Source organism: Rhodnius prolixus, unplaced genomic scaffold, assembly GCF_049639745.1.
Source record: "Rhodnius prolixus isolate KJV_2025 unplaced genomic scaffold, Rpr scaffold_4, whole genome shotgun sequence".
NCBI classification, from domain to species: domain Eukaryota; kingdom Metazoa; phylum Arthropoda; class Insecta; order Hemiptera; family Reduviidae; genus Rhodnius; species Rhodnius prolixus.
In genome coordinates, this window is record NW_027411614.1 from 48686082 (window position 1) to 48713552 (window position 27471).

General features: G+C 35.5%; 1 protein-coding gene across 1 annotated transcript in view; it reads left to right on the top strand.

The window, feature by feature from the left end:
• LOC141456507 (uncharacterized) overlaps positions 1-27471 on the top strand; it is a 175206-nt gene that overhangs the window by 127282 nt on the left and 20453 nt on the right. The window contains exon 2 of the mRNA XM_074132569.1: positions 13610-13651. Coding sequence (XP_073988670.1) covers positions 13610-13651 — 42 coding nt within the window. The remainder of the gene's footprint in view (positions 1-13609; positions 13652-27471) is intronic.

The following is a 27471-nucleotide window of genomic DNA, read 5'->3' on the forward strand; positions in this document are numbered from 1 at the left end:
TTGACATTCCGGGATGTGTAACAATCTGCTGTGAACTCGTCTTTAATGGCTGTAATTCTAAAATTATAAATTTCGTTCAAATAAACGTAAGAGTGTATTGTCACCTAATACAGATTAATTAGTATAGCGAAAAGTTATAATCTGAACCCTTCAAAATGCCTGGAAGAAGTAAAGTAACAAGTACTAAAATGTAATACCTAATTCCAAAAAATTCTAATTCCAATTTTAGCATACAAAATCAAAAAAATAAAGATTTAAATTAAGTTTTGAACCAAAACTTATAGAGTAAACCACCCGTACGATAGTAATGGTAATAAAGGGAGATTCTATAAAACCATGGCAGATCAGTTACCTAGACAACCATGGTTTAAGGGAACTGTCACTAATAAATGGGTTATTATAGCAGGCTGAGAGCGAACCACGCGGTGTGCGGATCATATCTTCACAGGATCAACAAAAGGTCCTCTCCTCTTTGCGTAGATTGCAATGAGGAGGAGTATTACAAGACAATATAATAATGATATGTCCACGTTATGTAGTAGAAAGGAAACAAATGTTTGATGACTTATACAGGTATTTTTAGATGCACCATTTCGCTATGAAGACATAATATTCTCCACCAACATCTATGTGCTTGAATCTGTAGTAGAGGTAGCACAGAAATATGAGTGTATTTAAAAGTTATAGCCGATTAGAATGAATGGAAGAAAATGATTAGAGAAGGATTACGGTGATTTTAATTTCGGTTAAGCTATAAGGATGGCAGAAGCACAGTGTTCTGATCCATCCATTAGCTGTAGTTTTATCTAAATAGTTGTATATAGTGGAGGGATGAATAAGTGAAGCGAATGTATTTATAAGTAAGAATGGAGAGTGAGTGATATTCTAGTGATAAGCACCTAGACGATGCTGGCTGTATGGTGGAAGCCAATGCCAAAAAAAAAGATGGCAAGTAAGCAGCAGCTATAGCGGAAACGTGAATAGAGGATGTGCGGAAACAGTCGCTCCAAGAATCGACTGAACCAGATGTAACTGTCAGAATCATTTTCTAAAAATAATCTCCCTCGAACTGTCTAACCAATGGGAGGGACATGAATGTGCAGAAAAACACTCTATGTGATTAAAGATTAATCTTATAAACAAGTCTGCGAAGATCAGACCTGTGCTGTTGGACTTTAATCAAGATACTTTTTCTTTTTTAATCTAGCAGCATCACTTTCTTTTACCACTCTTTATTTTATCTGTTACAAAATAAAGGAGGAAGAAGCAGAAGATCTGTCATTTACAAAAATAGATAGTACGAAAGTAGAGAAATTAAAGTCGAATGATTTACTGGAATAAAGATAAATGATTAATGGATGTTTCTGATTAATGATCTTCTTTTTTTTTCTCTCTTTTCCGTTTTTCTTTTGACTCAGGAAGATTTTCTTTCAGATGGTAGTTTGGAAAAGACAATCAAGATGTCTGGAACAGATAAACGTGTTTAGTGGTCGAACTATTGGTTGGAAATAAATAAAGTCAGCTGAAATCCGAATGTTATGCTTTGCACCAGTGTAGAAGGTACTTATATCCGGTATAAAAGGGTTCACCGGATGTAAGTACTAACACTGAGGTTTCCATTTAAAAAATGGCTGTCCCACAACCACTTCTTCTTTAGATCCATTTTTTTCTGAAAAAAATTGTTCAGCTTCGGAGCACGAGTACTGAAAAATAATAATTCGTATAACACGTTCACATTTCCGGTTAAGCAATTGTTCTACAACTCAGGATTTTTCACTAAGATCACTTAGTTTTCACTAAAATGATGTAGAGTAATTTAAAAATGGTACTCCGCAAATAAAACTTTACACAAACACAATTTTTTTTTGTATCTTTCATTTTATTCGTCGTAGTAAGGATATTTTTTTGTATCTTTCATTTTATTCGTCGTAGTAACGATATTTTTTTGTATCTTTCATTTTATTCGTCGTAGTAAGGATATTTTTTTGTATCTTTCATTTTATTCGTCGTAGTAAGGATATTTTTTTGTATCTTTCATTTTATTCGTCGTAGTAACGATATTTTTTTGTATCTTTCATTTTATTCGTCGTAGTAAGGATATTTTTTTGTATCTTTCATTTTATTCGTCGTAGTATGGATATTTTTTTGTATCTTTCATTTTATTCGTCGTAGTAAGGATATTTTTTTGTATCTTTCATTTTATTCGTCGTAGTATGGATATTTTTTTTGTATCTTTCATTTTATTCGTCGTAGTATGGATATTTTTTTGTATCTTTCATTTTATTCGTCGTAGTAAGGATATTTTTTTGTATCTTTCATTTTATTCGTCGTAGTAAGGATATTTTTTTGTATCTTTCATTTTATTCGTCGTAGTATGGATATTTTTTTGTATCTTTCATTTTATTCGTCGTAGTAAAGATATTTTTTTGTATCTTTCATTTTATTCGTCGTAGTAAAGATATTTTTTTGTATCTTTCATTTTATTCGTCGTAGTAAGGATATTTTTTTGTATCTTTCATTTTATTCGTCGTAGTATGGATATTTTTTTGTATCTTTCATTTTATTCGTCGTAGTAAGGATATTTTTTTGTATTTTTTTGCCTTGGATTTTATTTAATGGTTAAATGAGAAATAGTAAAGTACGCTTGTTATTTGCCTCCGTCCACGACACCTAGTAAATGGTAGTTGGACGTTAAGCCCCGCCTGAAAAAATAGGCGATTATTTTATTTTACATAGCTTTTTGTTATTTAAACTTTTGGCTTAACGTTTTTCTAATGAATTGATTTAATTCCTGAAGTACAATTTTGGAAGGTAATAGCACTTCTACAATAGATATCACTTTTTTTATTTTTGCGAAAAACAAATTAAGTCACAAATATCTTTGGGAGGGAACTCAGTGATGTTCCAAAAAAATATTTTAAACCTTTCAGATTTCCACACTTTTGGGCAGTTACATTTTCTTTATAAAAGTTTCATTTTTCTTTTTGTACAATCCAGGCAAATTTTATCAGAGGTTTTTTTTTTTTTCATCAGAAAATTAGCCTTTTTCACGCGATGTTACAGAATAGCTATTTAAATTTTCCTTAAATTAAAAATATTGGCTTCTACTGTTGTTCATTCTTTTTGGTGACTGATTCATAGTTTCAATGGGATTGAAAAAATAACTGCCATTTCAGTCGTGATACATTTATTCTGCCGAGCTTTCGACCTAGGGACTAGGTCATCTTCAGGGCTGTGGAACATGTTTACCGATGGTTAACAATGATTCTGTTAAAATAATAATATAGGTAAAATTATTTACCTAGTTTACAAAGTAATACTTTTACATTTCAGGGTTGGTGTGTCTTCTGTCTTGACTTCTGTAGATTTTGTGAACGTTTCACACAAAATTGTCTTTTAATTAGTATTGCAATCTTCAGGCTAAAAGAAGGAGGTAATTCAAAATGTAGCAAAAAATATTAATGGAATACTTGAACCATAAAGAAATTGTAAGTTTAAGGCAAATTGACAGTAATTAATGGGGGGGGGGGTGCTGAGAAAGAAGAAGGGGGAAAACGTGTGAGAGAGACAGAAGAAGGAAGTTGTTGCGAGAAATGTTGTGACAGGATGTAGAGCCCTTTGTGAAGAGAGTTGATTACCTCTTTGTTGGAGAAGTTGTATTACGTCGTACTTATGTCTGAGAGATACTGACGCATTCACATCTCTCATGAAGAAAGTACGTAGTTCATATTGTGTTGTTGTGAGTTTGTGCGTGTGTGAGGATGGTGGCCAAGACGGGAGTCAGTCTGGACACGCCTAGATTGCCTCCTTGTCGCACACACTTTGTTCATATCTTTCTGTTTCAGTCTGGTGGACGACAATGAGATGTGAACGGACGATCCACCCTGACGAACAGCAATCAGTGGGTATGTACGATATCCGAGCCGGAATCTTGACACGATGGGTGGCCCGCCATTGTGTAACCGTTTTTATGTCAACACTTGGTCACTAATTTACTCCTAGGTTTGGGCATGTCCGCTGTGCCCCCACCTCAAGAAATAGCCGTTTCTACAAAATTATTTTGTGTTTGGTTGTAGGCAGAGTTTTTGCAATAGAATAAATCTAGGATAGTTCAAATTTTTATATTTAGTTTTAAGTCCTACAACAAATCGTCGCCAATTAACCCCTGAGAGGAAGTGAGAGGAATCGATAGTTATCGAGAAGAACATTCTCAACACTATCAACCAATCTAAATGCCCAATCAATAATCTTCGTTACAGATTACACCTTTGATTAGGCTGAACTAAAGGTTACCCAAATAGTTAGGGGCAATCAACTAGATTAGATTCTAATAGGGCGGCCCTTAAGGCCTACGCCACTGCGAACCCTTCGGATCTATTGTTGCTCCCACCACTCTAGTGCTTGCCCTCCAGACCCGTCCGTTTAATTGAGACTCTTAATTCTGGAGAGCGACTCTTGGGTTAAGCTCACAGGCCTTGGTTTTTTCTCCCCGAGAAGCAAACATCCTTAGCCAGTACAAGCCCCTCACACTGATACAACACGTGTAGTGCCCGTTTCCTCTTCCTCCTCTTCCTGACAGAACCTACAAAGGCTAGCGATGCATGTGTTTTCTGAGCCTGCAGTGGCCACAGTTAATAGGCCTACAATTATCCTTATAGCCCCACGCGGCCTTGTCGGAATAATTCTGCAGTCAGCCTTGGCGAATAGCCCGTTATGAACTCCTGCGCCTGTCTCTCTGCCCTGTGGTGGCAAGCCACCACTCCTGAGACCTAGTCTGCACCCATAGTTTAATGGCCGCAGTCCATAAGACACACTTGGAGACCCCAAAATAGGACTCCGCAGCCAACGAAGTGTCCCGCAGAGCCTTCCCTTGTGTCCTGGGCAAACAAACTAACTCTGCAAGCCCATTTCTGTGTGTGTTTATTGCGTGGGTGTTGGTGAAAATTACCCCAAATCGTCACACTTTGGTTTCCCCCCCCACTCTCTCGTTAAAGACTCCAAGGATTTTCAGTAAACTTGATGAATGAATGAATAAAGATGTTTATTAATTTTTCTTATTCAAGTACATACAGAAATATACCAAACATCGACAATGATCTTTCGACCGTCTGTCAAGCTGTTATCAAACCAGAAATGATAAAAAACAAAGAAAAATAAGACAAAAAAAATAACGAATTATAAGAAATAAATACTATGAACAGTAAACTTTTTGAAAAATTTGCCCAGGGAAATTCGGAAGAAGGAAGGCGGTGATTTGGCGTTTCCTCAAATACCTATTAACCTATCAGCTGTACGATTCCATCTGGATTAAATGAATTGCTAAATTTCCCATTTTCAATTAATTGGCAGCCCGTAAAAGTGAATTTCATGTACAATTTAACTGACTTTCATTTACGCCCAACGGATTTCTAATAAAATCCGGAAAGCAGAAAGATTAAGGAGTTCCCACTTCCCCCGAAAGTTATTTATTGCAGTGAACCAATTATAAAGCCAACAAAAGAAGTTTTTAAAATGAAAGTAAGAGATTAAACCTGATTGGTTCAATGTAATATTTAACGTAATTTATTCTTTGCATAAATGATTTAAATAAACTAAAGAAAAATCATAGTAACTTTCCAAGTAAACCAAAAAAAAATGAAGGTACTGAACGGTTTTTACTTTTTCTCGGCAAAAAGGGAAGTACTGATAAAGTTTCACTTAATTAAGAGCTTGGACAAAGTTTTGATAAAAGCTGGGATAGCGACAAAGTAGTCAGGTTACAAAAAAAAAAAAAAAAATGGACGGAGATCAAACGAACTAGACAGGTTTGTTTACACAAGCATGCATATTCATGCATATTTTTACACGAGCAAAAGGGGGGCTTCATGTTTTATATATAAAGAAATACATGTATACAAAGTGACAGTAGACCGGCCGCCTTTGTAGAAATAAATGATCATTACTACGTAAAGGGCACTGTTTCCGCCTTTTTTTTTTGTCAATTTAGTAGTGTTACCGTGAATAGTGTGGGAAAACATCTTGGGAGTAATTACTCACCAATTATTGCACAATTACAAAATTGCAAATTTTGAAGATTTTTTTTTTAGTATGTTGCGAGAATGGAGAATGAGGGATTAAGCTAAGCTGAGGTAGAATTTGATTGTAGAATTTGGTTAATACTATTGAAAAAACTAATTTAACAAATATTATTCTGTACATTATAATTACTAAAAACAAGGTGCCACGATAGCCGAGCGGTTAAGATACTAGACCCGCAAAGCTAAGATGTATTGTTGGTTTAGTGGGTTCGATTCCCTGGTCTGGAGGCCTTGGATTTTATTTAATGGTTAATAAAAGAAATTTGCAGTAAAGTATGTTTGTTAGTCGGTTATAGACTAGACCTGCAAAGCTAACATGTATTGCGGTAGTAGTCTAGCCTTGGATTTTATTTAATGGTTTAATATGAGAAATTTGCAGTAAAGTATGTTTGCTAGTCGGTTATAGACTAGACCCGCAAAGCTAAGATGTATTGCGGTACTAGTCTAGCCTTGGATTTTATTTAATAGTTAATATGAGGAATTTTGTAGTAAAGTTTGTTTGCTAATCGCCTCCGTCCACAGCCAGCCAGAACAAATAGACATTACTTTAATTACTAAAACCAAGCTAAGCTAATTAGCTAATTAGTGCTCATTAAGACGATTTATCTAATTGGTTCTAAATTCTGAAAATGCAAGTTGAAGTTTGTCCCGCCAAGTTCTTTGAGTCTTTGAGATTTGGGCTAGAATTACGAAGAATTTATTGAGCAGCAACTCAAATTGATAGCATTTTCCTCTTCAGCAAGTCTATATACACTGCCCTTGGTAGGAAAAACAAAACGGGAGCTCTTATTGGCCTAGAACAAGGGGGCAATAGAGGGAGTTTTACCCCTCTATAAATTTCTGCTGCCATTCTTCTGTTAGCTCTTTTTTTTTACAGCTGTGATTGTTTCAGCTGTGCTACTGGCTATTTACTTTTCAGTCTAGGTAAAAAAGCACTAAATGCAACAGGTTCGATGGAGAATAATAGAGCTTGCTAGGTAAGGAATACCTTAGCTTGGAAAGCTAGAGACTTCTTTCTCGGCAGGAACAAACCTGTAATACCATTAATATGGGTAAAGTTTGCTTAAAGTTAGCCTAAAAACTGACCTGGAAGAGAAGAACATTTTGTGTTTTATACTGGCAAACATTGAACATATTTTCTAAGACTGACTGGCTAACTTAATAATCGGGAAAACAAGTTTAACCCAGAAAAAGGAGGAAAAGAAAATGGAGACTGAAAGAGCTTTTCTTTCTTCATTCAATAGTAGTCCAGACCACAGAGAACAAAGTTTGGCTTTAGAATAAACCGTGCTAAAGTAGCATTACAATGGGAGGACGCTTGCAGACCGTTAAGACTATGCTTTTGAATTGTTGCGGCTTTTCTCTATAGACTAAAGGAGGTATTCTGTTGTTGGGTGAAACAATACGCAGATGATAAAGAAATATGGCCTCAAAAACCGAGGAAGAACTTGGCGGCAGAAGTATCATCATTAAACTGAAAAACCAAAACACATAATTCTCTCCATCATGTATTTAACCTTTTCCTTTGATGTCATCTTTTCTATTCACATTATTGAGGGCCTTCTTCATCAAGGCCCTTCATTTTCTTTTGTTCATCTTTCTCCCTTCTCACCAGTAGAGTTTTCCTGCTTGAAGAAGAACAATTTTCTAAAAACCTGGGGGAAAAGTTGGAAAATGTGAAGTTAAGAGCTTAAATGAAAAGCTTTTTCCAAACTTTCTTCGCAGTAATTTCAAGCCATCTTGTTGATACAAATGAAACTTTTTCATTTTTATTTCTACAACAAGTAAAAGTCCTCTAAGTATCTTGTCACATTTGCTTGACAATTATCTTTTACTTTAAATAAGTACCACCCCTGGTTGTGCAGCACAGAGAGAGAGAGAGACTTTACAAAAAAAGTAGTACCAACCCTACCACCATCATCATCATTAACAATTATTATAGTACTTTAAGCACCAAAGTTTAGTGTGTAAACATTTCTGACCTAGTTTTACTGTATTTAACACCATCATCTTTATTATCAAGTCTCATTGTAAAGTTCAGAACTTTAAATTTGAATTTATTTTCTGGTCTAATTTTCTTGCATGAAACGGTGGCAAGTATAAAGTAAATTAGTAAGAAAATATATTTGATTATTTCCACTTCCTTTGTTCGCATAAAGGAAGTAATACGTTCGCGTCCAATTATAATAAAGAGATTTCCCCCCGGAAATGGTGGAATTTCTTTTTAAAAAACTTCCGTTTCCACTAAGTTTCCACCCAATTGTTCATAAAAATCTGTCTTAGAGTACTGACCGCACTTGCTCTAGCTATATTCTCAAGGTTATATCTCTCACGTTCTTTTCCATACAAACGCTAAACTACTACAAGAAGTAGTTAAGTGATTAGAGCCGTATACTGGATTCCAACGCTGAGATCCAGGGTTCGAATCCAGCTGTTGGCTTTTAGATTTTTTTTTTCCTAAGAGTTGTAAACATTTTATCTTGTATATTACTTTTCATTTTCCAAATGAAATCTACACTTTATGTTTATTAAAAACCCTGGCCATGAAAGTAGGTGACAAAAGCAGAAAAAGTAGAAATCTAGAGAAACGGGAAGTCAATTCGGTTATTTTCCTCTTGTATTTTACCTTTAATTTTCCAATTAAAGGGTTCCCTATAAAAAAAAAAAGTAAAGTAATTGCCTATTTTTTCAGGCGAGCTTTACGTCCAAATACCAATTAGGTGTCGTGGACGGAGGCGACTAGCAAACATACTTTACTATAAAAGTTCTCATATTAAACATTAAATACAATCCAAGGCCTAGAGTAGTACCGCAATACATCTTAGCTTTGCGGGTCTAGCCTATAACCGCCTAACAAACATACTTTACTGTAAATTTCTTTTATTAACCATTAAATACAATCCAAGGGCTAGACTAGTAACGCAATACACCTTAGCTTTGCGGGTCTAGCCTATAACCGCCTAACAAACATACTTTACTGTAAATTTCTTTTATTAACCATTAAATAAAATTCAAGGCCTAAGACCGGGGGAATCGAACCCACTAAACCAACAATACATCTTAGCATTGCGGGTCTAGTCTCTAATCGCTCGGCTACCGTGGCGCCTGGTTCCCTTTATGTTTATTACAAGTCTGGCCATTAAAGTAGGTGACAAATGCAGAAAAAGTAGAAATCCAGAGGAACTGGAAGACAATTCGGTTATTTTCCTTTCTATTTTACTCTTAATAGTCCAATTGGAGGCTACCTTTCAGGTATATTTTAGCCCTGGCTCTAAAATGGCCAGTGATGATGGCAAACTCAATCAGAACACGAGTCATTTGGTGCAACAGGCCCAGATTCACGCGGGGCATTCTACATTAACAAATTTGATTTAATAGGTACAGTTCATAGCACTGCAACCCAGAATGCTGTTTTTATAACCTTTCCGCTATTAGGATCAGTTCTTTTTATTTTTCGTGACTCTTAGATCTTCCAAAAGTTGCCGGAACTAGTCTGCACTTTTATACAGGCCCACAGACCCGACAGGAAATGCACTCATACTCATTTCCTCATTTTCAGTAGTTAAAGCGTTAACCGTAAATGTGTGTACAGTGTTGCCTCGATTGGTTTTTTTTCTTCATAACATTTTTTTTTCTATTTTCACTTTATTTTACAATATCGTGAACCATAAACAATATCTTCGGGAAGTAGAGTCGCCAGTTTGACACCCCTGAGCTAGACTTTTAGATGATATATACACTGAACATTTTCTTTAAAAAAAACTATTTTCCCGGACCAGATATCTCCTGTGAAATCTGATCATCAAACCTTTTCACTAGATCTCAACAATTTCCTTTATTCTATTAAAAAGAAAAAGTGGGTTATTTCCCAGCTTATTGATCAACAGACAACCTGGGAGTAGCCGGAGTGAATATGAGAACAGCCACAGTGCCTCATTGACCTTCACCTCGCTGACGCCCTTTGGATAACCCCAATTCCCTTTGTGACCCCCGAAGAGCCCCATAAAACAATAAATTTTCATTCTCCACGCCTAACCCATTACACACTACAAACACTGTGAGGACGCCATATTGAATTAATTTAATATTAATGTTTATTTACAGTGCACTGTATTCATGGCTTGTAGAAGGAAGTTCATCCAGTCGTGCCAACACAGGTTTTAATTTATTTTACGGAAGATACTTTTTTTTTTATTATCTTTATATAATTTTCAGGTGAATCAAACAAATAGATAAAATTATTGAGCCAGAAGTAGCCCTTACGAAAATTAATTTTCTCGAAAATAGGTTCTCCTATTTCCTCTAAACTTTGTACGTATACATAAACATAAGTTACGTACACACAAAGGGCTAATTGAAGTTAAAAACAGTTGTAACTTTTATTGCAATTTTCTTGTTCCTGGAAAAATTTCCTTTTAGGTCAGTTCAGCGGGGAAAAATGGTAAGTAAAGTAAAGAAATTGCCTATTTTTTCTGGCGGGCTTTACGTCCAAGTACCAAATTAGGTGTCGTGGACGGAGGCGACTAGCAAACATACTTTACTGTAAATTTCTCATATTAACCATTAAATAAAATCCAAGGCCTAGACTAGTACCGCAATACATCTTAGCTTTGCGGGTCTAGCCTATAACCGCCTAACAAACATACTTTTCTATAAATTTCTTTTATTAACCATTAAATAAAATCCAAGGCCTAGACTAGTACCGCAATACATCTTAGCTTTGCGGGTCTAGCCTATAACCGCCTAGCAAACATATTTTACTATAAATTTCTTTTATTAACCATTAAATAAAATCAAGGCCTAGACTAGTACCGCAATACATCTTAGCTTTGCGGGTCTATCCTCTTAACCGCTCGGCTACCGTGGCGCCTCGGGAAAAATGGTTTAGGCATCCCCACTAATTTGATTTTTAGTGCAATTTATAGTTTGTTTTTTTTTTCTGTAACTGTAAAATGTTAAGAAGAAAAATATGTTTTAGATTTTTCAGTATTTGAAGCTTGGAACCAATAGCTTTGTCGTAAAAAGTATTTGCTGTTCTCTTTTTTAGATTTTAATTTTTTAATAACTGTCAACAGAAAATGGAAAAAAACATAATTTGATTTTGATAGAAATAAGAGAAAATATATTTTCACTTTATCCTGATGGAGGAAAAAAAAAAGAAAAGTTAATAAAGTATTCTGCCTCCAGTGACTTGTTGTCAGAGACGATAGAGTAAGGGGAACTAAATCAATATTGGACGGAAATCTTTCAAGCTTATTCGTCATTTAAATATCCACTGAATGCAATTGGTTAAATTAAGTTTTTCTCGGAGAGAGAGAGAAAGAAAATCTTAGGCTGGAAAATAGGAGTTTTTCCCAAAAAAATATTATTGGTTCTGAAACCAAGATTTTTCTTTTTATTAAATTATTAAAATTTGTAACCAGCAAATAGTATTTAAACATAGTATTTCAGTTGAAGTTGAATAGAAAGGAAGTCTAGTTTATAAGACCTATACGTTTCCGGAAGTTAATACGTATATAAATAATAAATGTACTTAACGGTGGACTCTTTCGGCAATGAATGGGTACGAAGTAGAAGTTTTACTCCTCATTTCTTGAAAAAATGTCAGCCCACATGTATCGGAAACGTGACTTTATCCGGAAGTGCTGAGAGTAGATAGAAGCATCCTTGATCTGGGAGATGGACTTTTTAATGGACTATGTTGTTGATGTAACTTTTCATTGGAAAGAAGCTGGAGAAAAATCACAAATAAAAAGAGGCACTCTCTTATATTTATCAGAGAAGCTGGAAAAAAAAAAAAAAAAATAGAACAAGAGATGGTATGGTCATCCAATGCGAATGTGTGGACTCTGCCAGAAAGAAAGAAAGTAGAGACCGCCCGACGAAGTGCTAGGATAGAGTTTATGGAACAAGGAATGCGCGGCAGTATAGCTGAGGAATGGCACTGGGATAATAGAGAGCGGTGACGATTCAATATCGGGGAATTGAGCTCAGAGCTTGTTTTTTTTATTTTTCAGGAGTTTTGACTTTGAACTTGAACTTGACGAACTAAGCCTATTATTATTAAATTGTTTTTTTTAAAGAGAACTTTTTCCGTTCTGGAGAAGCTGTGACAATGCATCTCCTCCAATATTTTCATTTTGTAAATATAATAACAAAGGCAGTAAACAGTGAAGTAATGCCTATTTTGTCCCGGTTGGGTGACTTAAAGTCCAACCAAAGTAGTTGTCGTGGTCAGAAACGGAAGCAAATATTTATCTATTTACATATTTTGCTACAAATAAAATGTAGCCACAAGCTACCAATTCGAATTGGTGATCTTCCACTTCACATATCTGCGCTTAGTAACCATAACAATGCTCGCCGTTATCGAAGGCAATTTAAGACACGTTAGCAATTTTATTCTTACGCTCTAAGGGACAGGAAATAATTTATCTCAACTTATTTAACAAAAAATAATATTATTTATTTAATTATATTTATTTTGAAAGGAAAGAAGCTGCAATCGAATTTACAAGTACTTAGCAACTTTCAATTCCATTGTAGTTTATTTTGAAAGGAAAGAAGCTGCAATCGAATTTACAAGTACTTAGCAACTTTCAATTCCATTGTAGTTTATTTTGAAAGGAAAGAAGCTGCAATCGAATTTACAAGTACTTAGCAACTTTCAATTCCATTGTAGTTTATTTTGAAAGGAAAGAAGCTGCAATCGAATTTACAAGTACTTAGCAACTTTCAATTCCATTGTAGTTTATTTTGAAAGGAAAGAAGCTGCAATCGAATTTACAAGTACTTAGCAACTTTCAATTCCATTGTAGTTTATTTTGAAAGGAAAGAAGCTGCAATCGAATTTACAAGTACTTAGCAACTTTCAATTCCATTGTAGTTTATTTTGAAAGGAAAGAAGCTGCAATCGAATTTACAAGTACTTAGCAACTTTCAATTCCATTGTAGTTTATTTTGAAAGGAAAGAAGCTGCAATCGAATTTACAAGTACTTAGCGACTTTCAATTCCATTGTAGTTTATTTTGAAAGGAAAGAAGCTGCAATCGAATTTACAAGTACTTAGCAACTTTCAATTCCATTGTAGTTTATTTTCACTCCAGATTAATGCGCTAATCCGTGCCGTGGAACTGTGGATTTAATCCCAAACTTTTGAAACCTCCAAACAAATCCTTGCAATGTGAAGTCGCTCGCTCCTCCAATGTAGTTGCTCCTACTTGCCCCGTTCCCCTTAATTTTCTTCTCTGGAAATTCCTCCATAACATGGAGTTTTTGTTCCCATGCAATTTTCTTTCAGGACATTTTCAAGTAATTGTTCGCCTTAAAATGATTAGCCTGCCAATAATTCTAACGATGATAATCAAAAAAGCGCCTTTGATTACTACTGAGTAATTCTACTCTCGACTATTAAAGCGATCAGATCTATGTACGTAAAATGAAGAAAATTTTCCTTTATGTATGCTAATGTTGTTTCAATATTTTTACTATAAATACTTTGTAGTTCTTAAAAAATTTTTTTTTTTTTTCAGACGGACTTCTATGCTAACAGATCAAGTTTCGCTGATAAGCGGGTAAGTTTTTCACATACTTTACTTTAAATTTTCATTATTTGAATACAAAAATAATAGTTATCTAGCCGAGGTTTATAAAGAGAAAAATCAAGATTTGGCTATAATTCTTTACTAGCAAATTTTTTTGTGGACAAACGGAGCTCGCTTACTTGCTGGCTAGAGGGTTCACTTCTCTTGATTTACCGTCAGAATAGAAGGCGTTCCTTCTGGCAAAGCTCGTTTTTCACGATCTGTTCGTGGAGCTCCCCCATAGTTGGGTGAAGTAGGAGATGTCTAATGGGCATTGTTGGCTTAGAGGAGTAGTGTAAAGCTCTTCTGGGGGCATTCTTGGCTTAGAGGAGCAGTGTAAAGCTCTTCTGGGGGCATTGTTGGCTTAGAGGAGCAGTGTAAAGCTCTTCTGGGGGCATTGTTGGCTTAGAGGAGCAGTGTAAAGCTCTTCTGGGGGCATTGTTGGCTTAGAGGAGCAGTGTAAAGCTCTTCTGGGGGCATTGTTGGCTTAGAGGAGCAGTGTAAAGCTCTTCTGGGGGCATTGTTGGCTTAGAGGAGCAGTGTAAAGCTCTTCTGGGGGCATTGTTGGCTTAGAGGAGCAGTGAAAAACTCTTCCAGGTATCTAGACATGTATGGATAGAAGACGACAACAGAGCGGATGGGCTGGCTATTCGCTCATCTCTGTTTCAGTCAGCCAGTGGTTGCAGACACGAAGTAATCTTACTTTAGAGCAGTACTGATGGACAATGAAGCTTTTTCCAGATGATACAAGTACGAAGATTCTGTGAACTAAGAGTTTCACTTTTGTGGCCAATCATTTGACAAAAATCGTTAACATTGTCAGAATTAGGGTTGAGGAAGTAATGTAAATGATAAATACCTAGGTAAGTGTGCACATTCGATAAAAAAACTAAAAAAATAGTAGATTCAGTTGGTTCTGAATGTCCTGAACTTCCGTAAGTTTGGAAAGCTAAGTTTAATATCCAAATACTTGTAATCCAAATATCCAAATTTGCTTAATAATAAACGTTAATATGTTGCTTTCACTTTCTGTTGAGAATTTCAATCTTTGTAAGTCCCTAATTTCTCTGCCAAGTTTTGTGTGCTGTTAAGTTTCTAGCTTTCATGGTCCGCCTTGTGAGTTACTACAAGTTACAGTCTTCTGTTCAAAGTAATCTGTTTTTCAAGCAGAGTCAAGCCTTAAGTACTCAGCTGAAATTAATGTTTAAATTAAATTATTTCCAGTGAAGTTGATTGGACGGATTTTCTTTCATGGTTCAGTTCACACAGCACTTGCGTGCTTCCAATTTGCTCAATGCCCTCTAAAGAGATGAATTTTCTTTTTTAAAAAAAACTCCTGTCAGCTGATTCTTCAAAAGAATTAAGGGAAAGAAATTATTTCTTATTTATTGATTACAAAATTGGTTTGTAGGTTTCTGATTTTATTTTAAAGAAAAAGATAGCCACGCAGAAGGGCCTCTTTAACTGAATCTATTTTTCATAATTTTTGGATTGCCTCAAACTAGGCAAAAAAATTTTTCAGTTTCTCATAAAAGGCGCTGAAAATTTTCAGTTATAACTGAAAAATAAAACTCAAGAGAGTTTTCATGTATAGATTAAATTTTATTTTTTTTAAGTTGGTAATATTACCTACTTAATACATTCCTTCCCTTATCTATCCCTTAGCTTAAGGACTGCTAGCCCTTAGATTTTCTCTTCCTAGAGGCCACTTCTTACAGCTCCCTGTCTGGTGATGAGCAGTGTTGTCTGTAACAAGAGTGGAGGCCGGCATGGCACTGAAGAAAAAAGTTACAGGCGCCAATAAGCTCTCAGATATAGACGCGCCTTTTAATTAAAAAAAAAAAAAATTGTGGTAAAAAGATGTCTTGTAGGCGCCACGGTGGTCGAGCGGTTAGAGGCTAGACCCGCAAAGCTACGATGTATTGTTGGTTTAGTGGTTTCGATTCCCCGGTCTTAGGCCTTGGATTCTAATTAATGTTTAATAAAAGATATTTACAGTAAAGTATGTTTGCTAGTCGGTTGTAGGCTAGACCCGCAAAGCTACGATGTATTGTTGGTTTAGTGGGTTCGATTCCCGGTCTTAGGCCTTGGATTCTAATTAATGTTTAATAAAAGATATTTACAGTAAAGTATGTTTGCTAATCGGTTGTAGGCTAGACCCGCAAAGCTAAGATGTATTGTTGGTTTAGTGGTTTCGATTCCCCGGTCTTAGGCCTTGGATTCTAATTAATGTTTAATAAAAGATATTTACAGTAAAGTATGTTTGCTAGTCGGTTGTAGGCTAGACCCGCAAAGCTACGATGTATTGTTGGTTTAGTGGGTTCGATTCCCGGTCTTAGGCCTTGGATTCTAATTAATGTTTAATAAAAGATATTTACAGTAAAGTATGTTTGCTAGTCGGTTGTAGGCTAGACCCGCAAAGCTAAGATGTATTGTTGGTTTAGTGGGTTCGATTCCCCGGTCTTAGGCCTTGGATTCTAATTAATGTTTAATAAAAGAAATTTACAGTAAAGTATGTTTGCTAGTCGCCTCCGTCCACGACACCTAATTGGTAAATGGACGTTAAGCCCCGCCTGAAAAAATAGGCAAATACTTTTTAACAAGAAGCAATGGCAAACAATAGGAGAACATAAATCAAAAACATTTTTGCGGCAATTAATAGAAAGAGAGGGATTTCTACTTATGACTGTAAAAAAAACTGTGACTACGCAATCTATGAACCAGAATATTACTTTATTTTAAGAAAAACAGAAGTAACATTTTCAGTCTAAACCAACCATCTGGAGTTCCATTTTTATCTTTTCTTATTGAAGCCTAAAACCCCAGTTTTGATACCGAAACACAATATTAGGAGCCTCAGGCACCATATATATTTCCCTTAACGAAATTAACAATCCAGGCTAAATTTGCCATCCACTACGTAGTGCAAACTGGTAGGCTAATGTTCGCTGACACCTATTAACACCCCAGTATATTGTGAACACGCACAGGTGTGAATAATAACCAACCACTTCTCTTCGTGAATTTCCTATTCAAAATTGAAATCGTTAATTTTGTCAGTGCACAAACTGCCAGCGGTTTTCCTCCTAGTTATTACCCCAACATTTCTACTGTAAAAGCTTTTCCATATTACGTAGTTACGTAATAGACTACTTCAGTGGAAAACCGTGTTCTCCGCCCATTTGTTTAAAATTGTTATTATTATAACTGAGGGAATAATTTATATCCATTTGGATGTGTTACGTCATTAGGATATTTAAATTTAAAACTTTACGTCATTCTGTCTGTTGAAATAGATTCGTCTGCTGTATTTTTATCGTCTTTTTATTACCAACTTTTTAGAACACATTTTTCGCATCCTGAACTTTGACCCAATGCATGCAATCATGCACTTAACACCATTTTTTTTTTTGCTATCAGAGATTTTCCCTCTTCTAAAGTTTTCTTTTACTACACAATTAACTGGATTTAATGGTGCATTAACACTAGTTTTATTGGCCAACTCCTCCATATAAAGTATGCACAAAGTCTTTCTTTTTATTGTTCATTTGTGACCAATCACTTACGTCTAAAATGCTTTGCTCACAAACTACAGCTAAATATCTGACAAAGCGTTAAATACCCCACCTTTTTTTCTCTTTGATCTGATGAGATCTGATGGATGCATCAAGGTGTCCCTGATCCATTTCCGATTTTCATCCATCAACAGAGGTAGCTGTTTTAGTCTACACTATGTAAGCGAATATTTTAATCGGAGAGTTTTCTTTTAAATTTACTGACTCAGGGCAGTGTCCTAGGTCCTATTCTTTACTCCTTGTATACAGCAGACATACCTCAACATCCAAATACTATCCTCTCCACCTTTGCTGACGATACTGCTATCTTATCTCCACATTCCGATCCTCTTATCGCTACACGAACTCTACAAACACACATCAACCACTTACAGGACTGGCTTTTCAAATGGAGAATCAAAACCAACGTTACAAAATCAAAGTTTATAGTATTTACTCTCAGACGGAAAATCCTACCTCCTGTCATCTTGAACGAAACTCCTATACCAGCTGTGGACAAAGTACGTTACCTTGGACTGCACCTAGACAAACGGTTGACATGGAATCCCCATACTAGACTGAAAAGACAAGAAGCTAACCAACGCTACAAACTTCTCGCCAGACTACTTGACAAACGTTCGAAACTTAACCTACATAACAAAAGACTCTTATATCTAATGTTACTGCGACCCATTTGGTCATACGGCATCGAAGTATGGGGATCGACTAAGCGTTCCAACTCACTACGCCTCCAGACATTACAGTCAAAAATACTTCGAAAACTTCTTAACGCTCCGTTCTATGTATCTAACCTCACTATCCATAATGACCTCAAAATTCCTTTCATTACAGATCTTGCTAACACTCGTTTCTTCAAATTTCATTCCTCTACAGCAGCTCATCCTAACCCTCTCATAGATCACCTATCTTCCTCCACATTACCAGGTAATCCTCTAAGGAGATTGAAGAGAAGATGGCCTCGTGATCTTCTCTTATCTTAAGCACGTTACTGGAGTGGCACCACTGGGTGCCTTCTCCAATCATGATTTCCCGTTATTTCTTTTCCCTTTCACCGTATTTGCTTGTTGCAACAACTGTTGCAGTGGTAAATTGCAATAAAAGATTAAAAAAAAAAAAATTTACTGAAACTTTTATATTTTATTCATTAATAAGGCCAAATTTATACAACTTTTAACTTTTTGATACTTTATTAAAAAAATAATATACAGGGTGTTTTTTCGGAGGAGTGGTCGAAACTTCGGGAGGTGATTAAGCAGCTAAAATGCTACAAAAAATATTCTCTTCACTTTGGCCCGATTCTCAATAGTGTCCAAGATATTTGCATTTTTAACTTTTCCGGTCGATATTCGCGTTTTTCACCGTAAAAACGGGCCGTAACTTTTCTATTCTTTATCCTACATCAAATCTGCTTATTCCAAACGAAAGAGCATTAAATTTCCTATAAATTTGCTCAATACAGAGCCTCAAAATGATTCTTGTAACAATGAAATTTTTACTTGAATGTCTAAAAATTTCGTTCTCGATGATTTTTGTTAAAATTTTCAACTGCATTTTTTCAATGGTTAATGAATCAAGGAGTCATATAATTTCAGAAAAAGTTTAACAAAAATCATCGAGAACGAAATTTTTAAACATTCAAGTGAAAATTTCATTGTTATGAGAAACGTTTTGAGGCTCTGTATTGAGCAAATTTATACAAAATTTAATGCTCTTTCGTTTGGAATAAGCAGATCTGTTGTAGGATAAAGGATAGAAAAGTTACGGCCGTTTTTATGGCGAAAAACGCGAGTATGGTCGGAAAAGTTAAAAATGCAAATATCTTGGACACTATTGAGAATCGCGCCAAAGTGAAGAGAATATTTTTTGTTGCATTTTAGCTGCTCAATCACCTCCCGAAGTTTCGACCACTCCTCCGTATACACCCTGTTAACATATTCTACAGCAGGGTGTACAAGTTGAGCTAATTGAAGCTGAATTTATGGACCATATTTAAATCACAGTAACATGGAGTTATGCACAAGTTTATTATCATTATCTCATAATTAATGTAATTTTTTTTCTTTTTTAATCAAAAAAATATGTAAACGCCAGAATATAAAAATGTTTAATATTAGATTATTCCAATAAAATTCTGCCTGTAAAGAATTTTTTTTTATGGTTGGTGAGGGGGGGAAGTCAGGATCCTAATTAAAGAGAGTAAATTATGTACAATATTTAATTAATTACTTGGTAATTATTTTAATTAGGAATTTTTTTTCCCCAAAAAAATTGAAGTTAAATACAGAACTTTTAGGAGCTCTCAAAATTTTAATAATATTTAGGAGATTCACGGACTTTCTCTTTCCCCTCAGGTGGTTCACAAAGACAAAGTTGAAGGGAAGGGGTTGCTGCCTCCCTCTGAGCATTAATTAAACAATATTATTAATTAATTAATACAAATTTACTGAATGACCTCTCCCTAGGAATTCTCCTGTATTTATTTAACATTAATTAAAGTCAAATATTTAATTAAGAGAAATGAATAAATAAATTCTAGTCCATTAGATTTGTGGGGCGTATCAGCGAGCTGGTCAAATCTCTCTTCCACAAACCAACCTACGGGGAAAAGAAAACAAAAAGAAGCATCTGGCCTGATAGAATATTAATCGCACAAAGAAAGAGAATTTGGAAAGTCTTTCTAATAATGAAAAACAATTAACAGGAAATTTGAGTGGGGCAAATTTATGGTTCTGTAGATCCTTTCAAAGATAACCGCTGATAATAGCTGGCCTTCAAGTTGTACTGGGTTATTTTGTAGGTGGCTTTGTGAAAAGAATCTCTACAAAGTTTGGTGGCTGAAGTTGTAGCAAATTAAGGGAATCTGCAAGTTTATTTTGTAGTCAAAACAAGCTTAGAAAATAAAAAGGTTTGGCTTGTTGTGGGACTCTCATCCAGTTTTATTCGCTGTACTAGGCGCCACAATAGCCGAGCGGTTATGAGACGAGACCTGTAAAGCTAAGATGTATTGTTGGTTTAGTGGGTTCGATTCCCCGGATCTAGATTTTTAGATTTTATTTAATGTTTTATAGTAAAGTATGTTTGTTAGGGGGTTATAGGCTAAACCCGCAAAGCTAAGATGTATTGCGGTACTAGTCTAGCCTTGGATTTTATTTAATGTTTAATATGAGAACTTTGATAGTAAAGTATGTTTGTTAGGCGGTTATAGGCTAGACCCGCAAAGCTAAGGTGTATTGCGGTACTAGTCTAGTCCTTGGATTTTATTTAATGTTTAATATGAGAACTTTGATAGTAAAGTATGTATGTTAGGCGGTTGTAGGCTAGAACCGCAAAGCTAAGGTGTATTGCGGTACTAGTCTAGTCCTTGGATTGTATTTAATGGTTAATAAAAGAAATTTACGGTAAAGTATGTTTGCTAGTCGCCTCCGTCCACGACACCTAATTTGGTAGTTGGACGTTAAGCCCCGCCTGAAGAAATAGGCAATTACTTTACTTTATTCGCTTTATTTACTTTACAAGCCAGTTTTTTTTATATTTTAAAAAAAATTCTCTTTTACTCGATTTATGTAGTTTAGTTAAGCTCATGTTCCTAACACATAAAACTGAGTTTCATAATTAACAGAGAAGACTTAGTGACTGGGCGAGGTTAGATTCGTAACTCTCATGGGGTTATTATGTTGGCTACACTGGATTTTTTTTTTTAACTCTGAAAAAGGAAGTGTAAAGGTTATGATCAAAATAAATTTTTCATAGATATTTTTCCCTGGGGTACCGATGGGAACCATTTTTTTTTTAAAATTCTACCCAAGAATTAGTACTCGTAATTCAGACAACTACCATTGTTTTCTAAATTTAAAATAAACACAAATACGTCATAAATCGTGTGCTAGGTGTAATGAAATTGAGTTTAATTGTTGTGGGGCTCCGCCAAAACCTTGCAACACCTCAGCATATATACAATCCTTCCAGTCAATAGTTCTTCGCCAAATTATTGTATAAAGGCTCCTCAACATTTCTTCCATTAGGATCTTCCAGTGATGAGTAGATTAGGATCCTCCAGTAAGTACCAGATCTTAAGTTCCAAAATTTGCCCCCAATAAAATCTCTCTTGTTCAGTTATTTGCTTCGTGATTGAATCCAAACCTAGAACCTTGAATTTTCTTTACGTAAGAGGAAAATTGCGGAAGTGTTTTACATTCCAGATTGTTCAGACTTCGGTTTGAAACTTGAAATGGAAAATCTAGGTGGAAAAAAGAAAATAATATTAATTTTAAGAAATTTGGCACGATCTAATTACTTTGGGGGGGGGGAGCAGGAAGAGGAAGTAGAAGAACGGAAGTAAAAAATAAACAGAATGATAGACAATAAAACAAATATTGAACTTGAGAAATAAGTGATAAGAAAAACAAGTTAAAGGCCGTTTTGTTTTTCCTTTCTCTGTCTTCTTAGAAACACGTGAAAAAAAAAAGTATAAGATAGAAAAACAGTTATGTTATTATAGCAACAAAGAGAGAGGAAATGACTGAGAATCAAGAGCACACTAATATAGGAAACTGGGCATCATTGAAGATGTCCCCCGGTCGTCACCATGGCAATGAGTACTGTTTCACAGTGCCTCCAAGAGTAATATAATGTAAATTAGTAGGAAAACTAAGTTTGGAACGCTTCTGTTGCATTTGGAGTCGCTTTAATTTCCCCCATCTTGTTAAAATGGAACAGATTTTATTAGTGAGAAACGAGAGTAAAGCGAACTCCTACAAAGTTGCCTACAAAATTATGCAAACAGTTCGTCTGTCAATTTTGCCAACATACATATTGACATAGCAAAATTATAATTTAATTAACAATTGCTGTAACATTTATTACTTTTATTAATAATGCAATTGATGAAAGGGAAGGTTCGATGTAGTGGTTTGGAGCAAGAGTAGCGTGGTTATTTTAACTTGGTTACAGAAATCTCTTGATTGCGGAAACTCTAATTAACGATGTTCAAAATCTCGACAGGAACAAAGGTCATAGTTCACAATGAATTGAAGAATGTACCGCCAGTCTTTGACTACTTTTTTGCATTTTCTAGTTGTTTTTTTTACTAACCATTCATTTTACAAAGAGAATTCATTTTGCAACGTTCTGAATTGGCTCTAATACTGTTGGTACACACCATTCGAATTGAACTGAATCCATAGTTCATTAATAGACTGACATGCAGCGCCACTGTACAATCAAGAGTTGTAGTTCAGTCCATTTTAACGGAAGCCTAAGATCGTGGGTAAAAATTAGCTGAATGAATGCAATTTAAGAACTGCGTGTTGTGTTTCTAAATATGGAATAAGTATTTGTAATTGAAAATATTAGAATTGATATTCTAATAAAATAAATGAAGTATGTGTTGTAAAAATTGAGAGAAAAACAATAAAAACAAAAATTTTGTACGTTGAAATACTTAAGGGTTGAAATAAACACCAATCTAACATAAGTTTAGTTTATTCACTTAATACATAAGGCACAACATAACAATAACGTAAGGAGCGTCACTTACTATCTAATGCGCCCAAAAACGATCATCCCTTCTCATACACCCTTAACAGTGTTGCCACTCGTATACAAATACATTTAAATTTACCTACAAGAGTTAAAGTTGTTTTAATTGATTGGTGCAAGTATTTTGCAATATTATGTTCAATTTTTAGTATAGACTCTAGTATAGACTTTAGTATTGACTCTAACCTATTACAAATAATACGCCACAACACATCAATAAGTTACATTTACAATCATACACATTCAAGCCACCAATTCCGTCCTTGCAACGGCTAAGGCTGGAAACATAGTGGAGCGGCGAGCAAAGCGGCGATGATAGCGAAGAGCAAAGCGGCGAAATCAAACACAAGTAAACATATGGGACCGCGCATAGTGGCGAGCAAAGCAAAGATAGAGCAACGCTATCTATAAAGAGTAGAGCGAAGCGTTATGACATGTTTGATTTCTTCGCTCTAATCGCGCTCAATTTGTAAAGGTTATTTTTCAAAGGTTATGGATATTGATACATTTATTGGTTTAGTTTGTTTAAAGAAACCTCTGTGGGGCCATAGTATTTGTGAAGCTACAATAGTTTTTAATAATTAATAGTTTAAATTAATTAACAATTAGTAGTTAATGGAGAATTCAGGTAATTTTTGCTACATTTAATTTGGTTCTCAATCCCTTAATGTTAACTTTCATCTAAATACTAGGCAAAATTAAATTACATTTTCACGTCCTACTACTTCTGATCAGGACGAATTCTCCAATCCTTCTTCTGTAGCGTCGTACTACTCCAGTTTTTCAGATAAACAACATTAATTTACGACAAATCATGGTGTAGTGATTTAATAAAATTATTGTTTTTTTAATTGACTAATTTCTTTTTATCTGCATATATTTCTATTTTATTTTTATTTATTTTGATTTTCTTATCTTAAAGTAACTGCTAGGATTAATGGGGTTACACAGATCTGTATTTAGTTAATAACCTACATAGTTAATTTTTCTATATTGTGCCTAACTCATGTTATGAGCTGTATTACTCAAAAACAATAAAATTTGATTTTGATTAATGGGGTTACACTGGGCTAGTATGTAATCAAATGTTGATGTAGACATTCGAAAATACGCATGAAACTTGCCAGGATGCTCCCGAAGTTGTTGGTACAAGTGATGAAATTCACCAAGTTCATTTCTAGACTTATTTATGTCATGTACACTGCAGCTCCTACTACTAAACTGCTGCAAATACCAAAGTTTCAACGAAGAATTTTCATATAAAAATAGTTCCTCCATCTTGTTTCGTCGAAAGGAGAAACGCGTCTAAACTCGTCACTATGTGCATGCGAATCTTTGCTCGCTGCTCGTCGCTCTCTTTGATTTGAAGCAGCTATCATCGCCGCTTTGCTCGCCGCGCCACTATGTTTCCAGCCTAAGTCGACCATTCTGGAGGCTCAACAAAACACCACAATTATTATTATATTATTATTATAAGGGATTAGCTATGCGGTTAGCGTACAGGACTCCCACGCGGAAGTCCCGGGTTCGAATCTAGCTGCTGACCCTTAGATTTTCTCTTCCTAGGGAGCTTCTTACAGCTCTCTATCCGGTGATGGTCAGTGTTGTCTGTAACGAGAGAACACTGCCCGGAGGCCGGCAGTGCACTGAAAAAAGCTTAGGGCGCCAATAACCTCAGATGTTGACGCGCCTTAAAATAAAATAATAATAAATTAATGACTAAAAATTAATAGATAATTAAAAAAAGGGCAGAAAGCTATCATTTTTAATGGTAATATCAGAAAAACTATTCTTTTTTTTTGGGAGATGCTATAATTAGGTTAGGGCCATGAAATTCTTCGAAGGGATAAAGAGTGTATCCCGTTTTTATTGGGGGTGGGAGGCGAAAAAAAGGGGGAAAAAATACTGGGTAAATATTTGTCCCAGGTAATTATTCGCCGGCCAGCCGTTAAGCATAAAATAGAGGGAAGCTAGCCCACAGGAGAGAGTATTAATTTTCTGAATAAGCACACGTTTTTTGCGATGTGTTGGTGTAAGCAGAGCTTATACTACCTCCTATAAAATAGCCACCACCCGTTGGTGTTGGTAGGAGAAGCTGCTTTATGTAAAGGTCAGAGAGGGGGAGGAGGGAAATGGGGCGGCACTAGATGGGAAATTATACATAGAACAAGCAAAAATTTGGTGGGTACAGTGAGAAAAGCAAAAAATGTGGGTGTCCAGTTTATCGGGCATGGTCGGTCTGTTTGTTCGTCGGTCGGTCTGTTTGTTTGTTAGTAATGGTTAGCTAGCCGACGTGTGAGTCTTTCTCTCTCTGAACACAATTGTGTTAGCAAGGAAGACTGTGATGGCAGCCCTTTTTGGGAAGGGTCTGCTTTCATTGGGCCCTATTGTCTCTCTCACCCAACGCTTGTTTGCTAGCTAGCTCTCACTCTTCAGAGTGGGTGGCTTACAGCTCCAGGATCGCTCACTCCTTTATTCTCTTTCAATTACTCTCCCAGTGGCTCCAGGCGCTACCCACACCAGTTCCATCCGATCAATACCCATTAGCAGCAGACCAAAAAAAAAAGAAAGAAAGAATGAGAGAGAGAGATAAAGTGAGCAACGAAGAGAAGGAATAATGCTGTTTCGCCTATCACTGAGAAGTCTCTACAACACTACGAAAGGTAACATACCTAGGTGTCGGCTCTGCATGAATGGGAAATGCTTTTTCCTTTCATGCATTTTTCTTTTTTGAAAGGCTGACAGACATTGCTTTTGCCATTGTTAATATAAAGGAATCTCGCTCACTGCCAGACACTTCTGGGCCACCATTTCATATATATATCACACGCGAAACTTCTTCCTAGTGTTCTGCACAACTGGAATAGCACAGCATTCCTTTTCTTATCAGAAAAATCTTATCATTAGTCATGGTTCCAGAAAATTTGTTCATTCTTTACACGCTTTTCTTCCACTCTAAGAGCATCTAGTAAAGTAAAGTAAAGTAAAGTAATCGCCTATTTCTTCAGGCGGGGCTTTACGTCCAACTACCATTTACTTAGGTGACAGTGGACGGAGGCGACTATCAAACGTACTTTACTATTTCTCATTTAACCATTAAATAAAATCCAAGGCCTAAAGACAGGGAATCGAACCCACTAAACCAACAATACATCTAAGCATTGCGGGTCTCGCCTCTTAACCCGCTCGGCTACCGTGGCGCCTAACTCTAAGAGCATCTATACTCTTGGTAACCAGTTAAGCGTGTCTGACGTGTATACACGTCAAACCAAATCTCTAATACGGTGCGCGTTCGACGTGTATACTTGTTGTGAAAAATAATAATAATAATAAATTTTATTGCTTTCAAGTTATCACCATATCAAGGGGGTGGAGCATACAAAGCTGATATAATAAACATTACAAAATATCAATTTGGCACTAGTGCTGGGTTCTTTGAAATCCTGTAAAATAGTGAAATTTACGTAAAAAATACATATGGGTATAAGAAACCTTATTTAGACAATATAATGGAAAAATCTTCACAATTCAAACACAAAAGTACAAAAGAGACAACAATAGTACATGTTTAAGCCCTACAATAATATTGATCTTACTCTTAATCCCTCGACAGTAAATTTACAGATATTGTTTGCTTTGATATCATCTAAGGCACAATAATTTTTCAAAATGGACCAAGTTAGAAACCTGCTCCTCTTGAAAATGAAATAGTAAGAATTTATTTCTTAGACAATCTAAAATTTTACATTCTGTAAAGAAATGACAAAGATCGTCCTTAGAACTAGCCTAATTACACAATTTACATTGGTTTTCAGGAGAAAATGTGTATTTCAGTCCATTAATAAATAATCGAACAGATTTTTTAGAAGCTAGTCTAATCTGAGAAATAATTCTGATTTTGTCTGATTTGAGGAATTGAATTCAGGTACATTTCTTGGCCACCCAATAAACTAATATTTCTGTAGAACAAATTAAAAGTTGAATTTATAGCAAAATCTATATCTTTGCTCAACAAGTGGTTACTGAATGCGCTAATACAGTCTTTTTTTTAAACATTTTATAATGATATTATGGTCCTCACAAATAGAAGCTCTCAACCCTTGTGTAATGCCCTTTTTTAACCATTTAGATAGAGATTCAGACCTCAGTACGTGCACGATTTCATTTTGCACAGAATTCAAAAAGCTGTTTTCTTCCTTGTAAAAAAGTTAACTAGAGCAATGCGTAGTGAAGCGGTGCAAGATTTTGAAATGCTCAAAATGCTCTGTAATCTTAAGTCTCTGCAGTGACTATTACGTCGTTGTAAACTTTTGATTGTTTTGCCCTGCGTTCGACGTGTATGCACGTCATTGTCTGATTTTAATTCCGCACACTGCGGGTTTTTTATTTTTTTTTAACTAAATTCCACGCTTAACTGGGATGGACAAGGGTTGCAGGAAATCTCTCATTGGCAGAGTATGTATTCTTGGATACGCAAAAGAATAATTTTCCATCCATATTCAGGAGATTTTAGAGCACGCATATCCCCGGTAATCTAATATGAAATCCTTGCAATTGAAACTTATATAATTACTTAAATCAAAGGTATAACTAAATGATATTACGTAAATCAGACCATAGTAACTTAAGGGAGCTGCTAAATAACAGCACCATTGTTACCTTGTTTTGCAATGCCTACCCTGCTGTTGAGAGTTAGTT